The sequence below is a fragment of the Poecilia latipinna genome, unplaced genomic scaffold, assembly GCF_001443285.1.
Source record: "Poecilia latipinna isolate Pla-1442-1.1 unplaced genomic scaffold, P_latipinna-1.0 Scaffold3123, whole genome shotgun sequence".
NCBI lineage: Eukaryota > Metazoa > Chordata > Actinopteri > Cyprinodontiformes > Poeciliidae > Poecilia > Poecilia latipinna.
In genome coordinates, this window is record NW_015115739.1 from 43,112 (window position 1) to 54,485 (window position 11,374).

Here is an 11,374-nt window from a genome sequence, read left to right on the forward strand (position 1 = left end):
TGCTCAACCCTGGCAAGATGTCATTAAAGCTCCAAGACAAAGCCAAACACAACATAATTCATCTGATCTAAGTCTTATTGACCATATCTAATGTGCAGAAAAACAAGTTTAGCCCACAAGAGTCCAAATTCATAATGTACCACTAAATTCTTGGCACATTCAGCTGCCAGTAAAGTCAGAAATGTGTACATAGAATTGGACGGGCATTCGGTAAAATTCTTTTTCTGTGCTTACAAGCAGAATGTTAACCAGTTGTCACATATTTATTTTTCACCAAAGACTTATAGACCCTGGAGAACACATTTTTCCTCAAACGCAATCTCGCTTACATCTGCGGTGACACAGCTTGTTTTGACCTGACGCTAATAAATGTGGTAATCGGGTACAAACAGTAGAACTGACTACAACAGCTTGTGGAGACTGTGTATCATTTCTCAGGTTGCTGTCTTTGATCTTTTCCCCTGTACCTGAAATGTGATTCATAGAGTAAACACAGCCCTCTCTACTGTTCGGTGTGTAGTGACAAAAGTCCAAAAGCTAGACCTGCCGTGACCCCATGTTCATTAATCACCACCTCCCACACACAACAAGCCAACGCGTGGAAAGACCTGCACACCTACACATAAAGAAATAGAAAAAGGTAATGAGAAACTGGCTAGCTCCAATACTTTCAGAACATTTTAGAACCCTATAATAATCCCTAGCATATGAAAAATGCTACAAATTAAATATATTCTCATGAATGCCTCAATTTAACATTTTTTTTAAATATAATATGCGTGTGTTGTGTAAGCACACTATATCCATACAGCTTTATTTTGGCTGCATACTGACTCTGGCGGTCATTTTGACATCACAATATATATAATGACAGTTATGTTATGGAGAATAACACTGATTGAGTGTAAATATTAAAATTGATCTTGCAGGAATATATATATATATATATATATATATATATATATATATATATATATATATATATATATATATATATATATATATAAAGAAAATATACACTAACTACACTGTATAAAAAAATGCGGTTACCAGAATTTCACCATATAAATATGAATTTTACCATAAATTTGAGCTTTTCTTTACAGTGCAGTGACAGTACTTTGAGCCATTTGTACAATATATTGATTACATGCTATTAGCTCAGTCTGCGAACAGAGACCGTCTCGGGTCGTTGCTGACCTTGACCTTTTTCGTTTAAGGTGCAGAACATGTCTCAGTCCATTGAAGTGCTGAACCTGCGCACTCAGAGGGATTTCCAATATGTCATAAAGATGGAGAACCAGATGAAAGGCCTGAGGACCAAGTTCAGACAGGTTGAAGATGACAGGAAATCCATCATGGCCAAGAATTTCCAGGTACTCCAAAGCACTCTGTTATCACAGCGCTTCGTTTAAACCCCTGGGTTTACTTCACTTAGTTGCCTGGGTTGATTGTATTTCATTCAGATCTCGTTTTAGACCCTTTTTTTACACTATAAGTAGAAGAGGTGGGTTTTGTTGCCCTTTATTTGACAGTTGTCAGACAGGAAAGTGTGTTGTGAGAGAAAGGAAGACAAAGGTCATCAGGCTGGGACGCGATCCTGTCGTGATCACATGAAGGACTAAGGCGTCTCCTGACTTGAGTTGTGCTTCAGCCCTGTTCCACCGCCGCACCCCAGAAGAGACCCTCTACCCACATTTTACACTGAATTTAAAGCACTTTAGAGTCCTGGGCCTCAGGATTTCCTGCTTAAAATTTTTTGTGTCCAATTTTGACCCAAAATCAGTCAAGATGAGCCACTGCCAATACAAAGCCATAATGTTGAACCATATTAAAGGGGCAGCATCATCTGTTTTTTAGCCAGACAGTGCAATTTCATAGCATAATCAAGTGACTATGTTAACTTCGGTTAAAATTACTGTATATATCAAATATGACTTAAAAGAAATTACTTTGTTCTGTTGCTTTAAAAAGCTCCTGAAACTCCGCCTTCAAGAAGTTATCAAACACGGCTCCCCTATTAACCCTTTAACCGTTTTTACCAGCGTTGCACTGAGAAGTAGCTCCTATAACGAGCTCAGCTGATGCCCAGTTCCACCAGGTGTTTGCTAATTGCTGCTGGCTAGTCTCAAGGAGCTGAGTATGGGAATCGTGGGGGAAGGCTGCTCTGTGAGGCGGAAGTAGCTCCACGGAGGAGCTTTGTCCTCGAAGGCGGGGCTAGGTCCGCCTGGGCGTTTTTGCAATGAGAGATTAAAGGATTTCTGTAACATGCATGAAAGAATCAAAGCAACACTCCAGGTATATTTTTGATGAGGGAATAATGTTACAACATGATGTAAAGCATACATCAACAATATTTTCATGTGAAGCAGTTTACCTTAGCGCTTTGCTAATTCTAAAGTGCTTGCTCTGTGTTTTGATATGACTCACTGATAAATGCCCCCATAAAATAGAGAGGTAAAACCCTGTATGATTGTTCCATTTCATTAATTCTATTGTTCGGCTTTCATGTTTGTAACATTTCATCACCAGTTTCTCAGATGTGCTCTGTGCAGCTTGTGGGAAGAGGTGGGTGGAGTGGCCAAAAACGCATTTGTACTCAAGTAGAGGTAAAATGAGTAATCTAAAAAGTTATTTGGTTAAAAGGGCAATTTAATATATTGTAACATCTGATTTAATTTGTGAAAATAAGGTAATCAAAAAACAAAAATATAAGCTTATCTGAAAAAGAGAACATCATGATAAAACAACAAATTCAAGCTAAAAAACTCATTTCCAAATATTTTTCCTCCTAACATGAAACTCTCTGAATTCTTTCTTACAGCAGGTAATTGAAATATGGTAGAACGGGACAAAGTACTTCCTGTGGCGTTATCTTCTTTTTACTTCGTATTCATTTGACCTCCAAATGGAACCGCAGACTCAGCAGAGCGAAAATGACAGGACAATGAAGCATGTGAACAAACAAGAAGTCTCACTTAAACACAAACTGTGTGTGTGTGTGTTTCTGTAGGCAGAAAGTTTACTAAAGTAAAAGTTACTTCATAGTAACATTGTTCATGTAGAAGTAAAAAGTGTGGTGCTACAAAGCTACTTTTAGAAGTTAATTTTTCTCTAAATTTTATAGAATAAAATATAGCTGAGTAAATGAAACAAGTTACTACCCTTCCCTTGAGCTAACAGGCTAACGGCTTTACTAAGGTGGTAAAACCCATGGAAAAAGTTAAGACATCGGTATATATAAGTTACAATACTTATAATATACAGTATGATGTAACGCTGTAGCTCTGGTCTGTAGATTACCCTGGACAGCAGATGCTGGAGTATGAAATAGTTAAAAGTTGCTTTTATGTCAAGTTATTTGCGGGGGGAAAAAACATTTTTTTCCTAGAAAGAAAAGTCACATTGAGCAAACATTCTACTTTTCTGTTGAAGGAGATCTTTTGATGTTAAACCCTGATGTAAAAACCAGAAGAAATTGTTGAAGTTTTTGTTGTTGATGGTTTTATTTCCCTATAATTTTGTGAAAACGACTTGTTGTGACTGTGGAACACAATCAACTAAAGGTAATGTTAGGTGTGAGATTTTTGTCACAAAATGTTGGATTTCAGAACCATTCTTGACCTTCGTGGTGATTAGGCTTTCCCTTTTTATTCATTGGAAGTATGAGAAGAAAAGTAAAAAATAGTTTGGAGTTTGTTCTTAAGTAATGTCTGGGAAATATCTCTTGTTCAACATCAGGCGTTTGCAACATTTACAATGCAGAAAGACATTTTTCTTACTACTCCCAAATAGATTTTGCCTTGAGCTGCAGAATCTACACCAGCCTTGGGGGGAAACAATTATTCTTCGCTTTAGATATCGGAACAGTTTTACAACATTACTGCTCAAAGCTGTTAAGAGGCACCGTGGAGAGCCTAAAGAACCAAACGCAACTCTGAAGCCGCAGGTTCAGGACCTCGGGTTTTTGTTTTGTTCTGTTTGCTGCTTTGCTTCATCTGTGCCGGATTCGCCATGCCATTGTTTTACTAGTGCTAATCTCACTGCCCATTTCTGCCTCGATCTCCCGGTCATTGTTCTCCCAGTTCTGCCGCAGCACTTTTCTACCATTGTTCTGTTCTGTGACTTTTTCTTCTTTTTTTTTCCGCAGTCCTTTGAGTTTTAGTGGTTCTCATCAATAAGTTTTAAAAATACATCTTTTGCAAATGAATCATGACCTCATTGTTGGTTCTCCAACTTAGTCCTCTGGTATTTATCTGTATGGAGATGCAGTTCAAGGAGTTTACATCATGAAAACATACAAAACACCATAAACTTCATGCAATCAACAATTGTTAAAACCAGTATCAGACATTGCATTTGTCAAGTGCCATCGTTCAAATTATCAGCACACATCAAATATGTTGGTCAACGTTTCATTTATTATGAATGTAGAGGCAGCTCCTGAACTGATGGGTTTTCAGTCTAGATTTAAAGAATCTCAGTGGTTCAGCAGTTTTGCAGTTTCCTGGAAGTTTGTTCCAGATTTGTGGTGCATAGAAGCTGAATGCTGCTTCTCCATGTTTGGTTCTGGTTCAGAACAGAACCAGAAGACCTGATTGGTCTGGAAGGTTGCTATGACAACAGTAGATCTTTAATGTAAATGACTGAACTAAGCCGTTCAGTCATTTATAAACTTATCAAGTATTTTAAAGTTTATTCTCTGAGCTACAGGGAGCCAGAGGAAGGACTGTAGAACTGGAGTGATGTGCTCTAACTTCCTGGTTTTAGTCAGAATGCCAGCAGCAGTGTTTTTGATCAGCTGCAGCTGCCTGAATGTTTTTTGGTTGTTGTTTTTAAGCAGGCCCGTGAAGACGCTTTTGCAGAAATCAAAGCAACTAAAGATAAACACACGGATGATATTTTCTAGATCTTACTGCGACTTCAGTCGTTCAGACCTGGAAACGTTCTTCAGGTGATAGAAGGCCGACTTCGAAACTGTAAAACTTTGTAACTTTGCATTTGCGGAAGATGTTGGCCGTAAACTTTCAAGTCACTGTAGCAGCAGATGCTTTCACCCCTCCCCCCCTCCTCCCAGCAAATAGCCACGCTGTTCTGGCTTCACACATCCATCACGTCTTGAAGTAGGTTTTGATCCCGTCAAACAGCACGATGTCTCCCTCCTGACTGCCTCTCCCGTGTCTCTCATCATCATGCCGTCTCCCATCATTTTTCCGCCGCCGCCATCCCTCTCCCCTCACCTCCCCCACCTCAGGAGCTTAAGGACAAGATGGACGAGCTGAAGCCGTTGATCCCCGTGCTGGAGCAGTACAAGATGGACGCCGCGCTCATCTCCCAGTTCAAGGAGGAGATCAGGAACCTATCTGTGGTGCTGACGGGCATCCAGGAAGAGATCGGGGCCTACGACTACGACGAACTGTACCAGCGGGTCCTGCGGCTGGACACCAGGCTGCGCAGCTGCATGGGCAAACTAAGTGAGTGCTGTTTATGTCCACCGCTCCCCACTGGATTAAGTCAGAATTTTAATCATGTCTCAAGGAAGCTGATATATTGTGAAACCTGCATGAGCTCAGCGTTATTCTGAAGTCTTATTAAAAAAAAAAATAAAAAAAATAAAAAAACAGCCCCGGCGTTCCACAGAAAAATGAATAACACCAGCAGAAGAAATATTACATTCAGCCAGAAGTTGTCAGAACCATACCTTCACTTTCCTCATTTTTTATGCTGCTGGGTAGCATATAGAAAAATAACCATATAGGATACGTGAGTAAAAAGTATTGTCCACAGATTCATAAAGCTTCTTATATGCAGCTGGTAAAACAAGAGTTGAACACCACAAGGGTTTTTCTCAGCTTAAATATTTTAACTTGGTGCAATTGACATAAAATTCAAAACAATTGTCTGCAATGACTTAATACATGAAAAATAAATTAGTGGAGTTAGTCCACAAATGAAGTTTTGGGAATAACACAGGGAACTGAACATTTACAGAGTACTTTGTTTTTTGTTTTGTTTTTTGTTTTGTTTTGGTCATGTGCATTGCTCAGGTCAGGTGTGATTTTTGACCCATTCACAGTCCATGCTATGATGTTCCCACTTAGAAACGTCACCTTGGCATGTGATTTCCAGGATGAAAACCTTCCTTACATATTTCCCTGTACTCCACTGACTATTGCACGTCTTCTGTAGTAAAGTTTGAACAAGTTTCAGTATGATTTCTCTTCAGCAGTGGAGTCTTGTGCATTGACTGCACTGAAGTGCCATTCTACTGCGACAGAGATGCGAATCTGTCAGCAATTCCGAAACAATTTTTGATTCAGAAACCAATTTTTCTAGTCAAACAATCTGGGGATTCTGTTTAAATGGTGTGACTGAGAGGAAAAGACATTGCAAACATACAGAACATTTATTTAAAACAGTTCTGGAAGGTGGTGCACTGAATCAAATTGCATCCGCTTATATTTGGACGAAAATATGTTTCTGCATCAAACTCTGCAACTTAAGTTACCAGGATTGCGTTAGCCGCCTGGCTTTTTCTCAAATAAAAAAATATATATTCAAGAATTATTCAAAATAACATTTGAATAATTGGGACTACACTCACAAATAACAGCATCACAGACGTACAGCTAAAACGCATTTTAAAATACATTTTGGGGGCATTTTGAATCAATTCAGAATTCCACGCACTCAGAATTGCAAATCTAATTTTTTCTGCGCCTCCATTCTGCAGGTACAGTTAAGTTTTTTTGCATATGTTGCCAGGTTATGTCCAGTCAGTCGCTGCACTGAAGCATGTGAACATTGTCTTCCTTTCAAAGAAATCCCAAGTGGTTAATGGTTAGCTCCCTCAACTTCCACTCCAGTGCGACAAAACGAGGCCAGTCCGGTTCGCGCTCGTGTCGGCTTGTTTTGGATTGATGGCTTTTAACAGCAAAATCTTCCACGATCTCTTGAAGGAGGCAATTAGGAGTAACATGTCCTCCCTTATCGCCTTCTAATGAGCAGAAAACGAAGCAGCTTGTGGTGTTAATCTTCTTCGACTGCAGCCCCGCTTTTCCAGAGAAGTTTGTGATGCTATGAATTAGTCAGAAGTTCGGGGTCTGAATCACTAACTAACCCTGAGCTTTTTAAGGCTCTTGTTTTCTTCTGCTTAGGAGGAGGCAAGAGGGGAAAACCGCAGTTTCATTTAAGAGACGGTTGCTTTTGTAGAAACCCTGTGAACGCAGAGTAACTTTTAGATTCAAACAACAGTCGGACAATTAAGCTTTGAGTTAAATAAAGTATGCGGCTGTCGGTGCTATCTTAGTATGCACGGGGGGCACGCTCCCTGGCGACGCAGGCATGAAATTGGCTTGAGGAATCTAGTTAGAGACTGAAACCACCCCCAGAACATCTTATTGCTGCTTTTCTGTATCAACAGCATGCGGGAAATTAATGAAAATCACTGGACCCGTTACGATAAAGACATCTGGAACCCGGTTTGGGGCTTGGATGACGGATCCGCTTGCAGCAACCCGAAACAACAGGGTGAGTCATGATAAGATTGGGTTTGTTGTTGTTTTTTTCTTTTTTTCCCCAAAGATCAGAGAGGAGAACGCTTGTGGAGTAGATTTAGATTTTTAACAGTAAGAGAAAGAGTGAAGCAGTGATTCTGGTTGGATTATTTTCTATTTGTGGCTGTAATTTTTTGATATAATCATGTAGAGAATTACCAATGATAATAGGTGACGGTGTCACACAGTGGGTTGCAAATGTATAGACCTAGACTTTTTCACATTTTGTCACACAACCACCTTATGTTAAAATTTTATGTGTTAGTCCAACACAGACAAAAAAAAGAATATTGATGGAAATTTTTGAATAATAATAATAAAATCCCCAAAATATTGGTCTGCATATGTATAGTTCTGGTACTTTTTCTAAGTAATGGATATTTACCAGTAACACCTCTGGTGTGTCGCTTGGTTTTCATGATGCTGTTTGTTCAGTAAACCTCCAGGAAACAAATAACTTTTGGAAACATTAAGACATTGATACATGCTGGCAATTTTGTTGGGTTTTTTTTTACCCTTGAAATCATCTCACAGGCCTTCACAGAAAAAATTTATTTAAAGTGACATTCTGAAGCATTTGGATGCACTGGATTTTATTTAGAGGAATATGAGTAAATTGGGCCGAATACAAACGCGTGCTGCAGTTTTTGCCCTGAATATTGGGATGTGCAAAGAAACTTAAATACATTTTTCTTGTGAGAGAAGTAGTCATCCATCACATGTGCGACACTGGATTTATTTTGAGGTATTACAGTAAAGAGAGCTGAAAACCGCAAACTATTTTCCTTCCAATTTATTATTATCCACTTCTTAAAGTTGGTCGATCACGTAAAACCTCGTAAAAAAAACTTTGTGGTGTTACCGTGAAAGAATTTGAGAGAGTGGAATATTGTAGCCAGTCCCCGCAGAATCAGGTGCAACTCTAACTCATTCCTCCGTCCCCTCTGACATAGGTTTGGTACATGGACAGTTACACCAACAGCAAGATTGTGCGCGAGTACAAGACGATAGATGACTTTGTGTCGGGAGTGGTCTCTCAAACCTACAGCCTCCCGTTCAAATGGGAGGGAACCAACCACATCGTCTACAACGGCTCGCTTTACTACAACAAGTACCAGAGCAACATAATCGTCAAGTACAACTTCGAGACGGGCACCGTTCTCGCCCAAAGAGCCCTGGAGTTCGCCGGCTTCCACAACATGTACCCGTACACCTGGGGGGGGTACTCCGACATCGACGTCATGGCCGACGAACTGGGAATGTGGGTCGTGTACGCCACCAATCAGAACGCCGGCAATGTTGTGATCTCACAGATAGACCCCGACACCCTGCAGGTGCTGAAGACGTGGAATACGGAGTACTCCAAGAGGAACGCGGGCGAATCGTTCATGATCTGCGGGACGCTGTATATCACCAACTCCCACCTGTCGGGAGCGAAGGTTTACTACTCGTACTCCACCAAGACGTCCAGCTACGAGTACATAGACATCCCGTTCCACAACCAATACTTTCACATCTCCATGCTTGACTACAATGCCAGAGAGCGGGCGCTGTATGCCTGGAACAACGGACACCAAGTGATCTTTAATGTCACCCTGTTTCATGTCATAAAAACTGAAGATGACTCCTAAATGTGAAGCAACGAAGAAGAGCCGCTGTTTGTGATACCAGGACCAGCCAATGAACTGTTTCCTTTCACCAGAGTTGAACTTTGCTATCTCTACTTGAACCTTTTGGATTTTCTGGCTCTGTATTCTTGAGCATGGACACCAGTGACTTTACAATAAAATATAAAAAGCATTTTTTTTAAAATAACTTTTCATTGCTGCTGATTAGTCTGGTATGCCTTATTTGCAGAGTGTTGAGTTTTCCAGCCAAAAACTCGAATCTTTTGCATGAATGTCATAAACTTGTCCACTGTACTTTGCTAAAAATCTAGTTGTTTTGTTGCAAATCAGATTTTTCTTTTTTTTTTTTCTTTTTTTTTTTTGCTTTCCAGTGTTTGCTTTGTTTGTATATTTAAAGTCTATTTAAAGTTGTATTTAATATTTGAAAGCAACCTGCCGGCTGTTCGCCACAATGTAAATGAGAAAACGCGGTTGAGCTTTCGTCAGGGATTGACCCTGTAAATTATTAATGACACGATGTCTCTGTGAAAGAAGAATGTTTGTATTTTTTATAAACAAAATCACTGAAGAATGTCTGTGCATTTTCATTAAAAGTGAATATTGTACATTTCATGAAAATATTTTTAAATGCTGAAAAAAAAATCTGATCTGATGAAGAGATAATAAAATCAAAAAAGGGAAACTAGTTGATAAAGGTTGCAGTTTTTTTAAGCATGACAGCAAAATTGAAGAAGAAACAATATTTCTTAAATTATGGGAGTCAAATATTTTTGAATTTCCTTAAAAACATGAGGTAAGTTTGGCATAAAAAAAGATATACTACACACCATAGCCACAGTGAAATATGGTGGAGTCAGGATCAAGGTCCGGAGCTATATGTCATTATATAAAACAAAACTTTTGGTTTGGGTGAATAAAATCAGAAACCGTTTACTTTTTACTTAACTTCGTCAGGTTGGTTACTGCTAGAAAGCTAAAAAAAGAAAAGAAATAACATTTTTTTGGCTTCTCACAAAATCCAACTATACGTCAAAACCAAGAAGATTTTGCCATTTTTTCCTACTTATTCAAAAATTGGCTTAACCAAAAAACAACAACAAAGCTTTCTAATGGTCATAAAACCTGAAGAGATTTATGAATAAGAAATGTAGGTCAGTATTTATTACTGTGTCATGATATGGTTCGACTCCAAGAAAAAAAAATTAACCTCAGGAAAACATTCAACACTAGGATATTAAATATTCAACAAAATTAAGCAAAAATGGTGATATAAAACCTTTTTTTTGTATCACAAAAAAATGGTGATACATTTTTTTTGTGTGAAAACATTGCAAAATGTTTTTACACATTTTACAAATGTGTCAAAACCCAGAAAGATTTATGAAGAGATTTATTTTGTATTAAGTCTGTTTGTAACAAACTAAAAACAAAACAATCATCAAACTCTTGTAGCCTCTTAGAAAACATTTGGCTTCAAAATCTAGTTTCCACAGCTTCCAAATGTTTGTTTTCTTGACCCTGTTCCATCATTTTTGAAGAATCTTCCCCGTGTCCCGTAAAAAATGGGGACATTTTTTCTTCTTCTTTTTTTGTCAAGCCAGTATGCAAATGTCCTCTTTCTGTTCGTGTTTACCTTCTACAGACAGCATGCCGACTTTCATGGAAATGCGGTTTTATTTTAGTTTATTCCAATCATGAAACCTGTTGCCTGTGCTCTTGCTAGATTGCATACAGAGCCTGCCTGGACATACAGTATTCATAATACACAGAGGATCAGGCCCAGCTATGAATACTGAGCACAACCTCTTAAACAGAGTCTCCTCCATGATGAATTTGCATGGCACAGATTACTTTTTTTTTTCCTGGAACATCAATGACTCAAAGCACAACCGGACAACTTTCCCAAGAGAAATGGCAACTACATATGCAGCTGCATGCAACCAACCCCTGATCAAAATGCCCTATTTTGTTTGCATAATATGCAATACAGTTTGTTTGATTTTTTTTTCTAATACATTAATATATATACATGCTGAAACATACATGTACACCTCCACCGATATTTAGTTAAAATATGTAACTTTTAGAAGAATCGATATTTTTTTAACAACAAAAATTGTGCGTTTCCCCCCCCCCCCCCCCCCCCCCCAATGTGAGATTTTTTTATTCTTCCTCCCTCCCCACTCCCCC

At 38.9% G+C, this 11,374-nt stretch overlaps 1 protein-coding gene across 2 annotated transcripts in view; it reads left to right on the plus strand.

The window, feature by feature from the left end:
- Nucleotides 1–9,751, plus strand: part of LOC106940202 (noelin-3) — a 34,326-nt gene extending 24,575 nt beyond the window's left edge. For both annotated transcript variants that reach the window (XM_015022870.1, XM_015022871.1), the window contains exons 3-6: nt 1,221–1,376; nt 5,255–5,474; nt 7,424–7,530; nt 8,510–9,751. In XM_015022870.1, coding sequence (XP_014878356.1) covers nt 1,221–1,376; nt 5,255–5,474; nt 7,424–7,530; nt 8,510–9,187 — 1,161 coding nt within the window. In that variant the 3' untranslated portion in view covers nt 9,188–9,751. The remainder of the gene's footprint in view (nt 1–1,220; nt 1,377–5,254; nt 5,475–7,423; nt 7,531–8,509) is intronic.
- Nucleotides 9,752–11,374: the final 1,623 nt, after the last annotated feature.